The 21,580-nt window shown below is 26.9% G+C and overlaps 2 protein-coding genes across 2 annotated transcripts in view; both read left to right on the top strand.

Annotated features, from left to right (window-relative positions):
* The window catches only part of LOC119676413, a 56,671-nt gene extending 35,091 nt beyond the window's left edge, over window positions 1-21,580 (top strand). Inside the window, exons 43-89 of the mRNA XM_038087652.1 lie at window positions 10-93; window positions 151-234; window positions 296-381; window positions 434-640; window positions 709-841; window positions 903-986; window positions 1,043-1,126; window positions 1,189-1,272; window positions 1,333-1,416; window positions 1,478-1,561; window positions 7,936-8,019; window positions 8,075-8,158; window positions 8,220-8,305; window positions 8,358-8,564; window positions 8,633-8,765; window positions 8,827-8,910; window positions 8,967-9,050; window positions 9,113-9,196; window positions 9,257-9,340; window positions 9,402-9,485; window positions 9,541-9,624; window positions 9,686-9,769; window positions 9,840-9,923; window positions 9,980-10,063; window positions 10,123-10,206; window positions 10,268-10,351; window positions 10,409-10,492; window positions 10,554-10,639; window positions 10,692-10,837; window positions 11,381-11,863; window positions 15,643-15,682; window positions 15,740-15,885; window positions 16,852-17,164; window positions 17,240-17,360; window positions 17,429-17,512; window positions 17,576-17,659; window positions 17,722-17,805; window positions 17,865-17,948; window positions 18,008-18,091; window positions 18,152-18,235; window positions 18,294-18,377; window positions 18,446-18,529; window positions 18,593-18,676; window positions 18,734-18,817; window positions 18,880-19,031; window positions 19,088-19,233; window positions 20,505-21,580. Coding sequence (XP_037943580.1) covers window positions 10-93; window positions 151-234; window positions 296-381; window positions 434-640; window positions 709-841; window positions 903-986; window positions 1,043-1,126; window positions 1,189-1,272; window positions 1,333-1,416; window positions 1,478-1,561; window positions 7,936-8,019; window positions 8,075-8,158; window positions 8,220-8,305; window positions 8,358-8,564; window positions 8,633-8,765; window positions 8,827-8,910; window positions 8,967-9,050; window positions 9,113-9,196; window positions 9,257-9,340; window positions 9,402-9,485; window positions 9,541-9,624; window positions 9,686-9,769; window positions 9,840-9,923; window positions 9,980-10,063; window positions 10,123-10,206; window positions 10,268-10,351; window positions 10,409-10,492; window positions 10,554-10,639; window positions 10,692-10,837; window positions 11,381-11,863; window positions 15,643-15,682; window positions 15,740-15,885; window positions 16,852-17,164; window positions 17,240-17,360; window positions 17,429-17,512; window positions 17,576-17,659; window positions 17,722-17,805; window positions 17,865-17,948; window positions 18,008-18,091; window positions 18,152-18,235; window positions 18,294-18,377; window positions 18,446-18,529; window positions 18,593-18,676; window positions 18,734-18,817; window positions 18,880-19,031; window positions 19,088-19,233; window positions 20,505-21,181 — 5,766 coding nt within the window. The 3' untranslated portion in view covers window positions 21,182-21,580. The remainder of the gene's footprint in view (window positions 1-9; window positions 94-150; window positions 235-295; window positions 382-433; window positions 641-708; window positions 842-902; window positions 987-1,042; window positions 1,127-1,188; window positions 1,273-1,332; window positions 1,417-1,477; window positions 1,562-7,935; window positions 8,020-8,074; window positions 8,159-8,219; window positions 8,306-8,357; window positions 8,565-8,632; window positions 8,766-8,826; window positions 8,911-8,966; window positions 9,051-9,112; window positions 9,197-9,256; window positions 9,341-9,401; window positions 9,486-9,540; window positions 9,625-9,685; window positions 9,770-9,839; window positions 9,924-9,979; window positions 10,064-10,122; window positions 10,207-10,267; window positions 10,352-10,408; window positions 10,493-10,553; window positions 10,640-10,691; window positions 10,838-11,380; window positions 11,864-15,642; window positions 15,683-15,739; window positions 15,886-16,851; window positions 17,165-17,239; window positions 17,361-17,428; window positions 17,513-17,575; window positions 17,660-17,721; window positions 17,806-17,864; window positions 17,949-18,007; window positions 18,092-18,151; window positions 18,236-18,293; window positions 18,378-18,445; window positions 18,530-18,592; window positions 18,677-18,733; window positions 18,818-18,879; window positions 19,032-19,087; window positions 19,234-20,504) is intronic.
* LOC119682248 (zinc finger protein 765-like) lies at window positions 1,762-5,071 on the top strand. Its single transcript, XM_038095635.1, has 8 exons — window positions 1,762-1,819; window positions 1,917-2,000; window positions 2,057-2,140; window positions 2,200-2,265; window positions 2,323-2,406; window positions 2,468-2,553; window positions 2,606-2,751; window positions 3,295-5,071. Exons 2-8 carry the CDS (start codon window positions 1,959-1,961, stop codon window positions 3,777-3,779), a joined length of 993 nt encoding a protein of 330 aa, XP_037951563.1. The 5' UTR covers window positions 1,762-1,819; window positions 1,917-1,958; the 3' UTR covers window positions 3,780-5,071.

Raw genomic sequence — 21,580 nt, 5'->3', positions numbered from 1 at the left:
TTTTATTAGTGTCAAGAATATTTTCCTAGTAAAGAAGCACTCGATATTCATATGAGGCAGCATACAGAAGAAGAACCTTATAAGAGCACTGACGTAAATATAAAAATTATTTTCACAAATGTGGATATAATAAGTATAAATAATTTATAGTGTAATAAAACTTTCTTGGTTAAGAGCAAACGCGAACAACATATGAGGGAACATTTTATTTCAAAGCCGTACGCTTGTACTCAAGTTAATAATGCAATTATTTTCATTTAAGATTTAGTATAATAAATATATATATTTTCTATAGTGTAACCAAAGTTTTACTGTTAAGCACGCATTCAATTGTCATATGAGACGACATACCGGTGAAAAATCTCATAAAACTAAAAAGGAGTAAATATTTCTATTTATATAGAATAAATTTAATAATGGTTTTAATTTCTAGACTTAAACAGCATATCGGAATTCATGTATGTGAAAACACACAAAAAAAGATGGCCCAGGAACTGGAAACTAATGTTTCTGAAACTCTAGTTAGTGGTATTGTAGGTGATCGTTCATGTCTCGGAATTGGCGATGTTGCACAAATAATAAAAGATAAAGTAACTGAACCAACCACAAAGCCGTTATTAAAAAATAATTCTGTTTCGAAGTAGGTATTTAAATTTAATATAATATATAAAATATTAACTTTGATTATTTGTTTTGAAATTTCTGCAGAAAACATAAACGTACACTTAAAAAAGACAGACATTGTAATTGTGATATTTGTGGGAAGAAATGTTCGTCACTATATTATTTGAAAATTCATCGCCGCTCTCACACTGGAGAAAGACCTTACTCATGCACTGAAGTAATATATTGCTTTAATTTTTATTTTACGAGACTAAATAAGAATATATATATTTGTATAGTGTAATCAAACTTTTTCTGATAAGAGCGCACTTAACATTCATATGAAGTTACATTCAGGTGAAAAGCCTTACACATGCCCTCAAGTATGCTTTTCAATTATTTTTATATAATATATAACATAAGTAAATATTGATTTTAGTGTAAAAAAAGTTTTGCTGTTAAAACATATCTCTATCGTCATATGAGACGACATACTGGTGTAAAACCTTACGCATGCACTGAAGTAAATATTGCAATTATTGTCATATATAAATTCTATATGTAATGAGTATATATTTTTAACAGTGTAAAAAATCTTTTACTCGTAATGAAACACTTAAACGACATATGAGACGACATACTGGTGAAAAACCTTTTACATGCACTGAAGTAAATATTTCTGTTAATTGTAATAAATTTTTGATATCATTTATAATATACTATTTATAGTGTGAGAAACGTTATTCCTGTCAAAAGTCGCTTAATCTTCACATGAGGCTACATACTGGTGAAAAGCCATACAAATGCACTGAAGTATATAGTTCCATTATTTTAATTTAAAATGAAATACAATAAATATATATAATTTTATTAGTGTCAAGAATGTTTTCTTCGTAAAGAAGGACTCAATATTCATATGAGGCAACATACGGGAGAAGAACCTTATAAGTGCACTGAAGTAAATATAAAACTTATTTTCACATATGAATATAATAAGTATATATACATTACAGTGTAATAAAACTTTCTTGGTTAAGAGCAAACGCGACCAACATATGAGGGAACATTTTGGTCCAAAACCGTACGCTTGTACTCAAGTTAATAATGCAATTATTTTTATTTAAGATTTAATATAATAAATATATATATTTTCTATAGTGTAACCAAAGTTTTACTTTTAAGCACGCATTCAATTGTCATATAATGCGACACACCGGTGAGAAACCTTACACATGCACTGAAGTATATACTTTGATTTCAATTATTTTTTTTTGTCGAAATAACATATAATACTAATTATATATTTTCAATAGTGTAAACAAGGTTTCACTCGTAAGGGGGCATTGGATGTTCACATGAGACGACATACTGGAGAGAAACCTTACTCATGCAAGGAAGTAAATATTTGAATTATTTTTGTTTAAAAATAAATATAAGTATTCATTTCTTATAGTGTAGTCGAAATTTTTCTACTACGAGCTCGCTTAATCGTCATATGGCTAAACATACTGGTAAGAAACTCCACTCATGCACTGAAGTAAGTTTTGCGATTATTTTCTATTGAGATTAAATATAAAACGTGTATATTCTTCATAGTGTGATCGAAGTTTTCCTCGTAAAGATTCACTCGATATTCATATGAGGCAGCATAAGAGCACTGACGTAAATATAAAAATTATTTTCATAAATGTGGATATAATAAGTATAAATACTTTCTAGTGTAATAAAACTTTCTTGGTTAAGAGCAAACGCGAACAACATATGAGGGAACATTTTATTTCAAAGCCGTACGCTTGTACTCAAGTTAATAATGCAATTATTTTCATTTAAGATTTAGTATAATAAATATATATATTTTCTATAGTGTAACCAAAGTTTTACTGTTAAGCACGCATTCAATTGTCATATGAGACGACATACCGGTGAAAAATCTCATAAAACTAATAAAGAGTAAATATTTCTATTTATATAGATTAAATTTAATAATAGTTTTAATTTCTAGACTTAAACAGCATATCGGAATTCATGCATGTGAAAACACGCAAAAAAAGATGGCCCAGAAACATAAATTCAAGTGCAAGGAGTGCACTGCCATGTATGCGACAGAGGAAGAACTTAAAAATCATTTTGATGTTGGTTTTCATATAGGTAAGATATAGGCCATATATTTTTAACAAATTTAATATAATATTTTAGTATATTGAGAAGTGAATGAAAGAAATCAGTAATTGTTCATTTAAAAATGAGATTGCTACTTTGACTTTATATACATATAACACAATAGTTTATTTTTTGTGTGGGTTGCTTGCAAGAGTATATGATCGTAATGGTGTTATTAGATTACACATTTCAAAAAAAAAGTCCTAAAAATTTTAAAAAGTTTTTGTAATTTGTAAAAATCTGTATTTCGCATGAACACTCAAAAAAAAATTTCTATTGATTAGAATCTTAAATTAAATATTAAATAATTTTTAACTATAAATAAAACTATTTTAAAATCAAATACGTTCATTCATATACTATATAAGACTAATGTTGCATAATTTGTAAGGACATTTGTACCCCCAAAACATATTTCTTATTATTATCATTATGGAATAATTTAGTATATAATTTTTAAATGACTCTATGTAAAATGTAAAGAAAATTTATTATTATAGTGAATAATGCACATTTTAATATTAATTTCAGATGAATATCCCAGCAGCAGCCTTAGAGAAGCAATCACGGAGAAAATATTATCAGAAAATGAAGTGCCTAATTCAATAGAAAATAAAAGTATAAAGATGGAGTCGAATATTACAGGTGATCAAACATCAATTGAAGATGAAGTTGTTGTTGAGCAATTTATAAAAAATGAAGTACCTGAAATAAGTACAGAGGAATTGTTATTAGAAAACGAAGTATATACTATTACAATGTTAGAAAATGAGAGTATAAGAATGAGGCCTGACCAAATTCCGTTTAAAGATTGCGTTACAAAACAACAACGTATAACAGAAGAAGCAATTGAAACAAGTACAAACCAATTATTATTAGAACATGAAGAAACCTCTAGACTTGAAAAAATTAATCTAAAAATCGAACCAAATTTTACTGTTCGTGAACCTAAACTTGATGATATTACAGATGAACAAGAATTTATAAAAAATGAAGTACAGTATGACCTCGATTAATGCAAGCCTCGAATATCGCAACTCCTCGGTTATTGAACCTCTTGAATTTTTCCTGTATTACCTTTGTTATTGCAACTTTGAAAATTGACAACCGTGAAGAATGCAACTTTTTCTAATTATTTTCCTCTTTTGCATTCTTAATATTTTATTTGTGTATTTATTTGCTCTCCTATACTCAACCATAAGAATTTGCGAACACATTCTCGGTGCATAAGAATATTATGAAATCATGAAATTATTTCAGATGTTATATCTCAACAAGAAATGAATGAGTGGGTTAACGAATTTTGTATGAAAATTATATCTCTGGCTGAATAACTTAACATCGATTCACACTCGGAAACTGAGGTCATGTAATTACACTTAAAATCAAAAATGGCGTGGCAATAAATGCACTTAACATATGCATACAATGGGCTGAGGAAAATTCCTTACCTCTTACAAAAGTTATTATACTTAAAGGTCTAAAACATAAGGTAGTTATAATGAATATTAATTGCAATAAAAAGCAAACTGAAATAACAAGATATTAATGAATTAAAATCGATTATTGCAAGAACCTCGATTATTGCAACACCCACGAAGTCATACTGTACTTGAAACAAGAAAAGAGCAATTGTCATTAGAAAACGAAATTTTTACTAATTTCATTACCGAAAATGAAAGTGTTAAAATAAATGCGGCAGCAACTATTCATTAAGTTTATTTAAAATCTGAAATCTGAAACCGTATTATATGTTCAAATCCTTTACTGACTCTGTAACTGTAGCAACTGTGATTACACATCAAATTTATTTAGGTAAACTTATGAGTATTGTAAATGTAGAACCTGTAGATTGTATAAAATTATGAATGAGATCCAATATTCAAAAAACGCAAGTGGAAATATTTGGAAAATATTTGAATAACCAGAAGCAACTTAATATATGTTATCTACATGTGCTGTCTTATGTTTAATAATTAATCTTGATTTTTAATTTATTGTGATTTCTACTTCGGTTACTTTTTCTGTAAAGTAGAGAATAAATTATTGCAAATTTCAACTTGTAAACAAATTGTTCTATAACTTGTTCGAGATGACTCGAACTAGTAATGGGAATTTCATTTATTTATTGATATAGGATAGATATGTTAAGATATACATAAGTCATAAAATAAAATTGTGAGTTTATAAATTTGATAAAAATAAATAGTAACTAAAAATAGTAACTATTTCTTTAGTTATATAATCAAAACAATTTTTTAATAAATATATATCACACCTAGAAGAAGTAAACTTCGTCCTAGAAGTGAGGAAAATGCTGTGTTTTTAAATTATTTTAGTTCGTTTGTAACTTAGTATTCTTATCGTATAATCCAAGTTTTTTAAATGGAGTTTTCTATCGTTTTTTTTTTTGTGAATAATGCATAATAGTACTAATATTTAAACTAAAATCTTTTAAAGTTAATTAATAGGATGTGTTAGCAATGAAGTGCCTTGAATTATTTTGGAGTATCTTAGAAAACGTATTCTATACCAAACAAGTAGGTACATTTTTTTTGTGTAAGTATATAATAGTGTTCGTTTAATTACGATTACAGGTTCACTTTTCAGCAACAATACCTTAGTACTTGAGTAAATGCTCCTACTTGTTGTTAGGTATTATGCAACTAGTTTCTGTTATGAATAGCACCAAATTTGTTTAGGATATCAAATAGTGCAGTCTCCTGTGTTGTTATATTGTATACAATGAAATTGACGAGACTCACAAGAAGTTTTATGTATTCTGCAAACTTTCAAGAGTCATGGTTTAATAGACTACATGTATGTTAAAAGCAAATTCGTAGGTAGTTTAAAATATTTAGTAGTATAATGCTTAATACACATACTAGTGTGGAACAAATGCTGATCTGTCCGCTATAAAAACGGATTTCTCTTCATTAATGTTCAAATGTTCGCTAAAATCGGCTCTTTTTTTCATCAGGTAACTGCGAAATTGATATAGAAGTAGTAATTGAAGAAGACATCCTAGATAATGTTAATAAAACTTTCGAACCGTATTTAAAGAGTTCAATGTATTATTTGAAGACTTGAGTATGTGGAAAGGGTGCGGATTAGATATTTTATTGGCTACTTTGTTCACTATAGTATTTTAAAAGAAAATGAAATTCTTACAGCTTACAGCTCATCATTACTTGAGAATGCACTTATCAGTACTTATAGTATGTTGAGAAAAAGAACCCAAGTATCGAGCATTAGAATATATATATACATATTTACATATATTTGTATTCATTATAAGCAATCTCAAATATTGTATATTTTATTTTCTAAGTTGTATGATTTCCTGTTATATTTTATATTGAAAATTTTAGTTTTATATTTCATATGTATTATAAATGTTATTATTTCCGCTTTTAGTTTTATTTAATCTTTAATTTAGATTTTATACTCGTACTTTAATTATGTTGTATTATATTATATACTATTATATTATTTTGCATATTATGCATTTTAAACAATTTGAATGTTATATCAACGATGAGGTTATCTTTGGAAAATAATTTTCGTGTAAATGTGAACTTATCGTGCGATATATATTGCAACTCTGGGGTAGAGAAACATTTTAAATGTTTGTTTTTTATTTACCTTTTTTGACACATATAAAACAGTAACAAATATTAGGTAGATCGCGTTGTAAAAATATTAAGCTAATATATATTTCGTTACTTGTATTTAATATTATTGAATATGTAATAGAATACCTAATTAAGAGATTAAGTTATTACCGAAGTTTTCAATCAATTTCAACTTCCAAATTTGAGAAGCATCGTATTGCAAAATTTTTATTTAATCACGATACCATAAAATCAAAAAAGGACAAAGACTTATGGCTAATATTACTTAATGCATATCACTTAATGCAAAGTGCATTTTAAATAAAGTTGTCAAAGCAAATACAGAAAAATTATTATTATAAAAGAGTTTGCGATATTCTAAAATATAGAAGTATAATATGAAACCTAAAGTTACTGTTCCTGAATGTCTGGATGGTTCCATCACAAATGATCGCACATCAATTGAAAATGACATCATTGCTCAACAATTTATTAAGAATGTAGTATCTAAAACAAGTACAGAAAACGAAGAGTACTCTGTTATAACATTAGAAAATTATACCATAAAAACGGAACCGGAAACAAATGTTTCTGAAACTCTAGTTAGTGGTATTGTAGATAATTGGTCATGTTTCGGAATTGACGATGTTGCACAAATATTAAAAGACAAAGTAACTGAACCAACCATAAAGCCGTTATTAAAAAATAATTCTGTTTCGAAGTAAGTTTTTAAATTTAATATAATATATAATATATTAACTTTGATTATTTGTTTTGAAATTTCTACAGAAAACATAAACGTAGACTTAAAAAATACAGACATTGTAATTGTGATATTTGTGGGAATAAGTTTTCTTCACTGAGTGCGTTGACAGTGCATCGCCGCTCTCACACTGGAGAAAGACCTTACTCATGCACTGAAGTAATATATTGCTTTAATTTTTATTTTACGAGACTAAATAAGAATATATATATTTGTATAGTGTAATCAAACTTTTTCTGTGAAGAGCTCACTTAACATTCATATGAAATTACATACTGGTGAAAAGCCTTACAAATGCCCTGAAGTATAATTTTCACTTATTTTTATATAATATATAACATAAGTAAATATTGATTTTAGTGTAAATTAAGTTTTGCTGTTAAAACATATCTCAACCGTCATATGATAGGACATACTGGTGTAAAACCATACACATGCACTGAAGTAAATATTGCAATTATTGTCATATATAAATTCTATATGTAATGAGTATATATTTTGAACAGTGTAAACAATCTTTTGCTCGTAAGGAAACACTTAAATATCATATGAAACGACATACTGGTGAAAAACCTTTTACATGCACTGAAGTAAATATTTCTGTTATTTGTGATAAATTTTTGATAACTTTTATAATATACTATTTATAGTGTGAGAAACGTTATTCCTGTCAAAAGTCGCTTAATCTTCACATGAGGCTACATACTGGTGAAAAGCCATACAAATGCACTGAAGTATATAGTTCCATTATTTTTATTTAAAATGAAATACAATAAATATATATAATTTTATTAGTGTCAAGAATGTTTTCCTCGTAAAGAAGGACTCAATATTCATATGAGGCAACATACGGGAGAAGAACCTTATAAGTGCACTGAAGTAAATATAAAACTTATTTTCACAAATGGATATAATAAGTATATATACATTACAGTGTAATAAAACTTTCTTGGTTAAGAGTAAATGCGACCAACATATGAAGGAACATTTTGGTCCAAAACCGTACGCTTGTACTCAAGTTAATAATGCAATTATTTTCATTTAAGATTTAGTATAATAAATATATATATTTTCTATAGTGTAACCAAAGTTTTACTGTTAAGCACGCATTCAATTGTCATATGAGGCGACATACCGGTGAAAAATCTCATAAAACTAAAAAGGAGTAAATATTTCTATTTATATAAAATAAATTTAATAATGGTTTTAATTTCTAGACTTAAACAGCATATCGGAATTCATGTATGTGAAAACACACAAAAAAAGATGGCCCAGGAACTGGAAACTAATGTTTCTGAAACTCTAGTTAGTGGTATTGTAGGTGATCGTTCATGTCTCGGAATTGGCGATGTTGCACAAATAATAAAAGATAAAGTAACTGAACCAACCACAAAGCCGTTATTAAAAAATAATTCTGTTTCGAAGTAAGTATTTAAATTTAATATAATATATAAAATATTAACTTTGATTATTTGTTTTGAAATTTCTGCAGGAAACATGAACTTACACATAAAAAAGACAGACATTGTGAGTGTGATATTTGTGGGAAATATTTTTTTTCACTATATTGGTTGAAAATCCATCGCCGCTCTCACACTGGAGAAAGACCTTACTCATGCACTGAAGTAATATATTGCTTTAATTTTTATTTTACGAGACTAAATAAGAATATATATATTTGTATAGTGTAATCAAACTTTTTCTGTGAAGAGCTCACTTAACATTCATATGAAGTTACATACTGGTGAAAAGCCTTACAAATGCCCTGAAGTATAATTTTCACTTATTTTTATATAATATATAACATAAGTAAATATTGATTTTAGTGTAAATTAAGTTTTGCTGTTAAAACATATCTCAACCGTCATATGATAGGACATACTGGTGTAAAACCTTACACATGCACTGAAGTAAATATTGCAATTATTATCATATATAAATTCTATATATAATGAGTATATATTTTGAACAGTGTAAACAATCTTTTGCTCGTAAGGAAACACTTAAATATCATATGAAAACACATACTGGTGAAAAACCTTTTACATGCACTGAAGTAAATATTTCTGTTATTTGTGATAAATTTTTGATAACTTTTATAATATAATATTTATAGTGTGAGAAACGTTGTTCCTCCCAAAAGTTGCTTAATCTTCACATGAGGCTACATACTGGTGAAAAACCGTACAAATGCACTGAAGTATATAGTTTCATTATTTTTATTTAAAATGAAATACAATAAATATATATAATTTTATTAGTGTCAAGAATGTTTTCCTCGTAAAGAAGGACTCAATATTCATATGAGGCAACATACGGGAGAAGAACCTTATAAGTGCACTGAAGTAAATATAAAACTTATTTTCACATATGAATATAATAAGTATATATACATTACAGTGTAATAAAACTTTCTTGGTTAAGAGCAAACGCGACCAACATATGAGGGAACATTTTGGTCCAAAACCGTACGCTTGTACTCAAGTTAATAATGCAATTATTTTTATTTAAGATTTAATATAATAAATATATATATTTTCTATAGTGTAACCAAAGTTTTACTTTTAAGCACGCATTCAATTGTCATATAATGCGACACACCGGTGAGAAACCTTACACATGCACTGAAGTATATACTTTGATTTCAATTATTTTTTTTTTCGAAATAACATATAATACTAATTATATATTTTCAATAGTGTAAACAAGGTTTTACTCGTAAGGGGGCATTGAATGTTCATATGAGACGACATACTGGAGAAAAACCTTACTCATGCAAGGAAGTAAATATTTGAATTATTTTTGTTTAAAAATAAATATAAGTATTCATTTCTTATAGTGTAGTCGAAATTTTTCTACTACGAGCTCGCTTAATCGTCATATGGCTAAACATACTGGTGAGAAACTCCACTCATGCACTGAAGTAAGTTTTGCGATTATTTTCTATTGAGATTAAATATAAAACGTGTATATTTTTCATAGTGTGATCAAAGTTTTACTTTTAAGAACTCACTTAATGTTCATATGAGGTGTCATACTGGTGAAAAGCCATACAAATGCACTGAAGTATACAGTTCTATTATTTTTATTTAAAATTAAATACAATAAATATATTTAATTTTATTAGTGTGTAGAATGTTTTCCTCGTAAAGAAGCACTCGATATTCATATGAGGCAGCATACAGAAGAAGAACCTTATAAGAGCACTGACGTAAATATAAAAATTATTTTCACAAATGTGGATATAATAAGTATAAATACTTTCTAGTGTAATAAAACTTTCTTGGTTAAGAGCAAACGCGAACAACATATGAGGGAACATTTTATTTCAAAGCCGTACGCTTGTACTCAAGTTAATAATGCAATTATTTTCATTTAAGATTTAGTATAATAAATATATATATTTTCTATAGTGTAACCAAAGTTTTACTGTTAAGCACGCATTCAATTGTCATATGAGACGACATACCGGTGAAAAATCTCATAAAACTAATAAAGAGTAAATATTTCTATTTATATAGATTAAATTTAATAATAGTTTTAATTTCTAGACTTAAACAGCATATCGGAATTCATGCATGTGAAAACACGCAAAAAAAGATGGCCCAGAAGCATAAATTCAAGTGCAAGGAGTGCACTGCCATGTATGCGACAGAGGAAGAACTTAAAAATCATTTTGATGTTGGTTTTCATATAGGTAAGATATAGGCCATATATTTTTAACAAATTTAATATAATATTTTAGTATATTGAGAAGTGAATGAAAGAAATCAGTAATTGTTCATTTAAAAATGAGATTGCTACTTTGACTTTATATACATATAACACAATAGTTTATTTTTTGTGTGGGTTGCTTGCAAGAGTATATGATCGTAATGGTGTTATTAGATTACACATTTCAAAAAAAAAGTCCTAAAAATTTTAAAAAGTTTTTGTAATTTGTAAAAATCTGTATTTCGCATGAACACTCAAAAAAAAATTTCTATTGATTAGAATCTTAAATTAAATATTAAATAATTTTTAACTATAAATAAAACTATTTTAAAATCAAATACGTTCATTCATATACTATATAAGACTAATGTTGCATAATTTGTAAGGACATTTGTACCCCCAAAACATATTTCTTATTATTATCATTATGGAATAATTTAGTATATAATTTTTAAATGACTCTATGTAAAATGTAAAGAAAATTTATTATTATAGTGAATAATGCACATTTTAATATTAATTTCAGATGAATATCCCAGCAGCAGCCTTAGAGAAGCAATCACGGAGAAAATATTATCAGAAAATGAAGTGCCTAATTCAATAGAAAATAAAAGTATAAAGATGGAGTCGAATATTACAGGTGATCAAACATCAATTGAAGATGAAGTTGTTGTTGAGCAATTTATAAAAAATGAAGTACCTGAAATAAGTACAGAGGAATTGTTATTAGAAAACGAAGTATATACTATTACAATGTTAGAAAATGAGAGTATAAGAATGAGGCCTGACCAAATTCCGTTTAAAGATTGCGTTACAAAACAACAACGTATAACAGAAGAAGCAATTGAAACAAGTACAAACCAATTATTATTAGAACATGAAGAAACCTCTAGACTTGAAAAAATTAATCTAAAAATCGAACCAAATTTTACTGTTCGTGAACCTAAACTTGATGATATTACAGATGAAGAAGAATTTATAAAAAATGAAGTACAGTATGACCTCGATTAATGCAAGCCTCGAATATCGCAACTCCTCGGTTATTGAACCTCTTGAATTTTTCCTGTATTACCTTTGTTATTGCAACTTTGAAAATTGACAACCGTGAAGAATGCAACTTTTTCTAATTATTTTCCTCTTTTGCATTCTTAATATTTTATTTGTGTATTTATTTGCTCTCCTATACTCAACCATAAGAATTTGCGAACACATTCTCGGTGCATAAGAATATTATGAAATCATGAAATTATTTCAGATGTTATATCTCAACAAGAAATGAATGAGTGGGTTAACGAATTTTGTATGAAAATTATATCTCTGGCTGAATAACTTAACATCGATTCAGACTCGAAAACTGAGGTCATGTAATTACACTTAAAATCAAAAATGGCGTGGCAATAAATGCACTTAACATATGCATACAATGGGCTGAGTAAAATTCCTTACCTCTTACAAAAGTTATTATACTTAAAGGTCTAAAACATAAGGTAGTTATAATGAATATTAATTGCAATAAAAAGCAAACTGAAATAACAAGATATTAATGAATTAAAATCGATTATTGCAAGAACCTCGATTATTGCAACACCCACGAAGTCATACTGTACTTGAAACAAGAAAAGAGCAATTGTCATTAGAAAACGAAATTTTTACTAATTTCATTACCGAAAATGAAAGTGTTAAAATAAATGCGGCAACAACTATTCATTAAGTTTATTTAAAATCTGAAATCTGAAACCGTATTATATGTTCAAATCCTTTACTGACTCTGTAACTGTAGCAACTGTGATTACACATCAAATTTATTTAGGTAAACTTATGAGTATTGTAAATGTAGAACCTGTAGATTGTATAAAATTATGAATGAGATCCAATATTCAAAAAACGCAAGTGGAAATATTTGGAAAATATTTGCATAACCAGAAGCAACTTAATATATGTTATCTACATGTGCTGTCTTATGTTTAATAATTAATCTTGATTTTTAATTTATTGTGATTTCTACTTCGGTTACTTTTTCTGTAAAGTAGAGAATAAATTATTGCAAATTTCAACTTGTAAACAAATTGTTCTATAACTTGTTCGAGATGACTCGAACTAGTAATGGGAATTTCATTTATTTATTGATATAGGATAGATATGTTAAGATATACATAAGTCATAAAATAAAATTGTGAGTTTATAAATTTGATAAAAATAAATAGTAACTAAAAATAGTAACTATTTCTTTAGTTATATAATCAAAACAATTTTTTAATAAATATATATCACACCTAGAAGAAGTAAACTTCGTCCTAGAAGTAAGGAAAATGCTGTGTTTTTAAATTATTTTAGTTCGTTTGTAACTTAGTATTCTTATCGTATAATCCAAGTTTTTTAAATGGAGTTTTCTATCGTTTTTTTTTTGTGAATAATGTATAATAGTACTAACATTTAAAATAAAATCTTTTTAAGTTAATTAATAGGATGTCAAAATTATTCGGATAATTACATTTTATTTTGAGTTTTTATATTCTGACGGAGCAAAGCAATTTAGAATCATTTGAATATTTTTGAGCATTATGACGATAAAAACTTTCGTGTTAGCAATGAAGTGGCTTGATGTATTTTGCAATATTTTAGAAAACGTGTCGTATACCATACAAGTAGGTACATTTTTTTTTGTGTAAGTATATAATAGTGTTCGTTTAATTACGATTACAGGTTCACTTTTCAGCAACAATACCTTAGTACCTGAGTAAATGCTCCTACTTGTTGTTAGGTATTATGCAACTAGTTTCTGTTATGAATTGCACCAAATTTGTTTAGGACATCAAATAGTGCAGTCTCCCGTGTTGTTATATTGTATATAATGAAATTGACGAGACTCAAAAGAAGTTTTATGTATTCTGCAAACTTTCAAGAGTCATGGTTTAATAGACTACATGTATGTTAAAAGCAAATTCGTAGGTAGTTTAATATGTTTAGTAGTATAATGCTTTATACACATACTAAGGTGGAGCAGATGCTGATCTGTTCGCTATAAAAAGGGATTTCTCTTCATTAATATTCAAATGTTCACTAAAATTCGGCTTTTTTTTAATCAGGTAACTGCGAAATTGATATAGAAGTAGTAATTGGGGAAGACATCCTAGATAATGTTGATAATACTTTCGAATATCAATGCTGTTATACTAATTAATTTGATACAAGAACCCGTATTTAATGATTTCAATGTGCTATTTCAAGACTTCTCTATGTGGAAAGGTTGCAAATTAGATAGTTTATTGGCTACTTTACTCACCATAACATTAAAATAAAATGAAATCCTTACAGTTTACAGCTCACGTGAGTTACGTCTTCATACCTTTCGCATATTATATAGAGATTGTATGAAAAGTCTGCGTCCACTCACAAAATTTTTTTTGAATTTGACATAACTTTATTAATATATACTCAAATTGATTTTTGTTTTTTTTATTTTAACCAAAAAAACAACAATGAAGTTGCAACATAAAAATTTAACATTTATTCTTTAAAAAGAATAAATGTAAATAAAAAAGAATAAATAAATACTTTTTAATATTTAAATTAAAACAAATAATATCCTGTGGGATAACCTCTGCGTTTAATAATTTCTTTTAATTGTATTTGCATGGCTCAAACAACTTTGCCTGTGTATCCTGTGCGTTTTTTTTAACCAATGACGGAAGATTGTGCTTGCGAATCTTATTTCCCAAATAATCCCACAGATGTTCTATGGGATTAAGGTCTTGTGATTGTGGTAGTGTTTGAAGTTGCCTGGGGGGAAGGGGGAGCATGGTACAGCAATCAATCCCGTAGGATCGCTGCTATATGCTTAGAGCCGTTGTCCTGCTGAAACAAAAATTTACCGCTTTTTACAAAATTGTTAAATGATTAAATGATACAAACGGCGATTATCAACTTTTACTTAGAATTTACTTGTAATTAAAAATATGACAGTAAAAGAAAAAAGTCTACAACAAAAGATTAACTGATATATGACTAGGGCAGCGCAACTTAATAGCACCAAGTACCTGATATTATTATATATATAAATACATTTTATTTTTAATTATATCTAAGTAAATGTGTACTTCGAAATGGTGTTTGAATTTATATAGACAATAACTATATAAAACTTTATTTAATAACACAAATAATAATAATAAAAAATAAAAAATTCATATCATTTTCATAACGTTCGGATCCACAAATTAAATAATTAGCTTCTGTTTATGACCTAATAGAATTGTACAAATTGCAACCCTGGTGTGGAGGGCGATTTTAAATTCCTTTTACAATTGTCTTCTTTGACATATTTTAAAAAATGACAATTATTAGCTAGACCATATGAAAGGCTTTGGAATTTATTTTGGTTATCAGCAATATATACAGATTTTGTTGAAATAAATTATAGAATTTATAATCTTATTTGTATATCAATATACAAAATCATAATTACAAATCCAATTACAGTTTGTGATTACTCTATTTGAAAGAAGTCTATAATTAAAGTTTTTTTGGGATGCAAGCAACTGCTATATTAAATGTAATCTTAAAATTTATTTCAAAACAGAATATAAAATTAAACTTAGAAGCACTAACACCGAAAAATAAATAGTTCTTTTAAGTTTACTATGAGTTGTAAGCTGACATTAAAAGTTTATAGCTTATTTTAAATTCTTTTGTTATGTTTTAAAACGACTTTAGTACTCGTAGTAATTTAAAAAGGAAATCGGTTTACGTTAATTTAAATTCAATTAGAGCCTTTAAACAACTTTTAAGCTCTACTTAAGCGCAGCAAAGAATTCCTATCCAATATGGAGTAAGTAATGTTCACATTTAAAAAATTATTTTAATTACTATTATCTTTATTTTACAGATTTGGGCAGCATATTAGGATTCATTCATATAAAAGCAAATGTGAAAATGAGCTCGAAGAGAACAAATTCAAATGCAAAGAATTCAAGGCGATGTATGCTACAGAGGAAGAACTTAAAACTCATCATTACAGTGGATTTCATATACGTGAGTTACTTTTTATAAATATAAAATTTCAATATTTCACTGTTTGATGTAAGAAGTTAGTAATCCTCCTAAAAACCTGGGTTCTTACCTAATAATTAAATTTATAGACTATAAACTTATAGTATATATGGTATATATGGTGTAAATTTTTTAATAAAATTGCGAACGATGTGTGAAATGTTTTTAAGACTACATTTTGCATGGAATAATAAAAGATTTTTACATTGTAATTTAATATTTATTAATTGCAATTATAAAATCGATGGCTATCATCGACTCTTATTATTTTTTATAAGAATACTATTTCAAATAATTGGTCAATATTTTTATATAGTTTAGAATTGCGTATTTATATACATATAGAAGTATTTGGGACTGTTTTGAATATTGATCAATAATTTTAAACACTTTTGTATAAAAAATAATTCCCTTTTATACATATACATATATATAATTATATTATTTCCTACAAACGGTGGAAGTAAGTATTTGTAATTAGATGTTATACGCATCTAAGGAGTGGCATTATTATATCAATTCCATCCTCCTGACAATATAATATAATACAGATAATACAGATAATACATTGCAAAAAAACTGTCAAACAATTTTTGCTCGAAATTTGCAAACCTCTTGCCGCAATCTTTCTTTTACCATTCGTATTTATATATATATTAAATATGTTGTGAATATCAAATTAAATGTTTTGTACTACAAGCAATTAATGCAAGATAAATGATAAATAATTAATTTGTCTTATGTGAATTTTTTTGTAAATGAGCATTTATAACATAAAAGTTTGATTTTATTACAAACCTCAAGTACACATACTTAAATTAAATTAAGACAATATAAAATAAGTATTTTGACCAGAATTAAAAAGTAAGAATTTTTCACTAGCATAGAATTACTTTATTATTAATTTAACAAAAAAATGATTCTATTTTATTGAAAACATTGCTACAGCTCATAATAATGGTATGTTACCAATCAAGTATGAAGAACAAACATCTATAGAAAATGATTTTATAGTAAGAAGACGCATGGAAGTTAAAGAAGATGAAAGAACTGCAGAGCAATTATTAGAAAATGATATCTGCACTGATATAACGATAAAAAATGAAACTATAGAAACAGAGCCGGAAAATATTATTGACGGGAGTGTGGCTGACGTCATTACAAACGTCCAAACTACATTTGAAGGTGGCGTTGCTGTACAACAATTGGCAAAAAAAGTAATCAAAGCAACAGTAACAGACAATGAATTATCGGTTTTAAAGTAAGTTATTTTATTTCTAAAATATAATTAGTATGTATTATATAATTTAACAAATATTTATTTTGTTTATAAAAGTATACCTACGGAAAAGCGTCAATTAGCTTGTGAATTTTGCGAAAAGAAATTTTCCTATTTAAGTGCACTGCAATGTCATCGCCGTTCCCATACTGGTGAAAAGCCATACACCTGCACTGAAGTATACATTTCAATTATTTTCAATTAAAGCATAAACATAATAAATACATACATATGTACTTTATATAGTGTGATAAAAGTTTTGCTGTTAAAAAAGGACTTGATAATCATATGAGGCGACATACTGGCGAAAAACCGCACATGTGCACTGAAGTAAATATATCCATTTTGTTTATTTAAAATTAAACATAAAACGTACAAATATATATTTTATAGTGTAATAAAAGTTTTGCGGTTAAGCAAGTACTTAATCTTCATATGAGACGACATACTGGTGAAACCCCATACACATGCACTGAAGTAAATATTTAAATTACATATTTTCGTTAAACAATAATAAGTATGTTATGTTTTCATTATAGTGTAACAAAAGTTTCTCTATTAAGAGTACACTCAACCTACATATTATGGGACATACGGGTAAAAAACCTTACAAGTGCACTGAAGTAAATATTACAATTATTTTCATATAAGAGTTAATAAAATAAGTATACATTTTGATTAGTGCAAACAATGTTTTGCTCGTAAGGAAGGGCTTAATATTCATATGAGACGTCATACTGGTGAAAAACCCTATACATGCTCTGAAGTATATATTTCGATTATATCAGTTCCATATTTTATTAAATAATTGTGCATTTTCTATAGTGTGATAAAAGTTTTACTGTTAAGCAAGCGCTCAAGCGGCATATGAGGCGACATACTGGTGAAAAGCCCTACACATGCTCTGAAGTAAATACATATTACAATTATATTAATTTAAAATTACAAAATAAGCATACATATTTATAGTGCAATCAATGTTTTACTGCTAATGAGTCTCTGTATTATCATATGAAGCGGCATACAAATGAGAAGTCCTATTCGTGCACTGAAGTATACAATACAATTATTTTCATTGGATGTTAATTATAATAATTATACATATTTATAGTGTAAACAATACTTTGTTAGTAAGCAAGGACTTAATATTCATATGATGCGACATACGGGTGAAAAACCTTACGCATGTACTGAAGTAAATATTTTAGTTACAATTTTTAATTTAAGATTAATTATTGTATAATAAGAATTTATTTTTAATAGTGCAAACAACGTTTTACTCGTAAGGAAAGGCTCGATATTCATATGAGACGTCATACTGGAGAGAAGCCCTACAAATGCTGTGAAGTACATAGATATATTATTTTTTTTTATAAAAGATTCTATATAATAAGTATGAATTCTTTATAGTGTGATAAAGGTTTTGCTGTTAATCAAGCACTTAAACGTCATATGAAGCGACATACTGCTAAAAAACCATATTCATGCACTGAAGTAAATATTGTAATAATTTTCTATTTAAATTTAGTAACACAATTATAACATTTTTAGTGTAATCAAAGTTTTACTACGAAACAGATATTTAAAGATCATAAGAAGGGACATACTATTGATAAGCCTTACAAATGCACTATGGTATATAAGTGTATTTTTAAGTAATTTAGATTTAATCTTAAATACAATAAGATTTTCTATAGTGTTCTAAAAGTTTTGGTGGTAAGAAGTCACTCAATCTGCATATGAGGCGACATACCAATGATAAGCCAGACGCTTGTAATGATTGTGGTCTACTTCATACACGTCCATTTAGCTATGATCAATGTCAAAAAAAATTGAAATCCAATAAGAAGTAAATAATTTTATTTAATTTTCGAAATAGATATTGAAAGTATTTTAATTTTGCAGACTTAAGCAACATATGAGGATTCAATCATCTGAAAGCAAAGATAAAAATGAAACCCAAGAGTATAATTTCGAATGCAAAAAATGTAATGTGAATTCTGCAACAGAGGAAGAGCTTAAAATTCATGACGACACAGCACTTCATATACGTAAGTTATTTTTAACATATGTGTTTAACTATTATAATATATAAATAAATACTTAGTATTTTAATTACTGAATGTTGGAAATAATTTTTTATTTTAAAACTAATATATTACTTGAATTCATTATCAATGGCATATTTTATTTGCATGGTTTGCTCACAACGATCTTATAACGTTTTCTTTGATCAGAATAATTGCTGGAGTTATAGATTTCATAAATATTTTGTAACAACATTTAATACAAAGATAATAAAAAATTTTTCTATTGTTTATATACTTAGATATAATACTAAAAAAAATGTTGAAATTAATTAATAAACTCAAAGATCCAAAAATATCTATGTATAGTCAATTTTATTAGGAAATAGACTACAATAAATTACATACTTAAAAAATAACTAAAACTGAAATTCATTTTAAGTTTCATTATTTGAAATATATGCATATGTTTATTTTGTCTTAAAAAATTATTACTTTAAGACAAAATATATTTATTTAAATGTGTTCAACAATATTATTTCTAGCAAATATATTTTTTTTTTGCGAAATTAGTATTATACGATCAACATTTTTTCGTTCTCATGACAATTATTGTAGGATTAGTTATAAACAATTAACACTCTTTTTATATTGTAAAATAGGTGTGATTGTCAACAGTAGTGATAAAAAACTCATAATACTGTTTAAGTTAGTGGCATTGAGAGTTTTTTGAATATATTTATTAAATAAACTTTATTTTTATTATGTTTATTAAGGAAGTGATAGGTAACTCGGTAAAATGAAAAGATTGCATTTTTTTGTTTTTTTGAAATTACGACTTTACCGGGTTAACGAATTATCAAGACATTAGGCCGGATCTATTGTTCGAATATGTTTGGATACCGCTATTATGAAGAGATTAAAAATATTATACATATATGACTTTTTTTTGCAAGGATAAATAAAAATACACATTTGTCTCGAAAAAAAATTTAAATATAAATATTTGTTGGGAATAATTGTTATACGAAAGTTATTAGTTAATATTGATTTTATAATTTTAATTTTTTTTGTTATAATTGTAATGACACAGGTAAAAATTTGAACTTAAACTGGATTTTATAACTTTAAGTGCATTATATATATTGAAATATTCCCGTATTGGTTAAATACATATTCTTATAATTTTTTTAAATAATTATATTATATAATTTTTTTCAATACAAACTATAAAAAATAAAAAAAATAAAAATACTTTTTAATATGAAGATAAATTTTTTTTATATGTATTTCAGATAAATATTCTAACAGTAGATTCCGAGATATTGAAAAAAGACAAATTCACTGTATGGTGTGTTACAAAGAATTCGATTCAGATAATGCCTTGAACTCTCACATTCTTGAAATGCATAAAGAACATCAGCAGACTTTTTGCAGTGCCCAAAAATTAAAAGTTAATATTTCCAACTCATTCCTATCAAAAATTTACAAAATTGATGACTACAACGAAAATCAAATTGAAAACGTTACTCCATCGGATGACAGTATTAACTTATCAGCAAAATATGAAGAAGAAACATTGTTGGAAGTTTTTGTTGATGAACAAAATGACATAAAATATGAAGGAAATGAATCACACATAGATAAATTATTATTAAATAATGAAGTATGCAATACATTTGAAAGTGAACATATTAAGATAGAGCCGAAAGTTACTGATGAACAAATTATCGATGATGGTGTTGTTATACAACAATTTATAAAAGAAGAAATATCTGAAACAGGTGCAGAGCAATTATTATTAGAAAACGAAATGTATACTATTGTAACGGTAGAAAATGAGAATATAAAAATCAGACAGGATCATATTTCCTTCAAAAAGGACCTTGCTGCGCAGGAACCTATAAAAGAAGAAATAACTGAAACATCAACAAACCAATTATTATTAGAAAATGGAGACTATCTACATTAAGTAACAAGCGTCTAAAGATGGGACTGTAAATAAAATTGTCATTTAAAAAATGAAATGAGAAAAAATGAGAATATAAAAATCGTATCGAAAACATTAAAAGATAGAAAACGTAATATATAATATTCAAATAAAAGTTTAGTTGCTGACTTTACAGATAAAGTTTCGGAAGATTAATTTATTACAATTTTTTATTGTGGGATTCGCTATTGGCGTAGTCCTTCACACTTAGCTCAGCTTCCCTTCTCTTGTTATACTTGATCCAGAGATTATTATTCTAGTTGCAAAACGTATTAGTAGGAGTAAGAAAATTCATGTCGTACAGTTCTTGAAAATATGCTTACTGTTAATCCTCGTTTGTTAAATAAATGTGAAAGTTCACTGGAAATATGATGCAAAATT

This window comes from Teleopsis dalmanni, chromosome 2, assembly GCF_002237135.1.
Source record: "Teleopsis dalmanni isolate 2A chromosome 2, ASM223713v2, whole genome shotgun sequence".
Lineage (NCBI taxonomy): Eukaryota > Metazoa > Arthropoda > Insecta > Diptera > Diopsidae > Teleopsis > Teleopsis dalmanni.
This window is presented reverse-complemented; position numbering and strand designations above follow the sequence as displayed.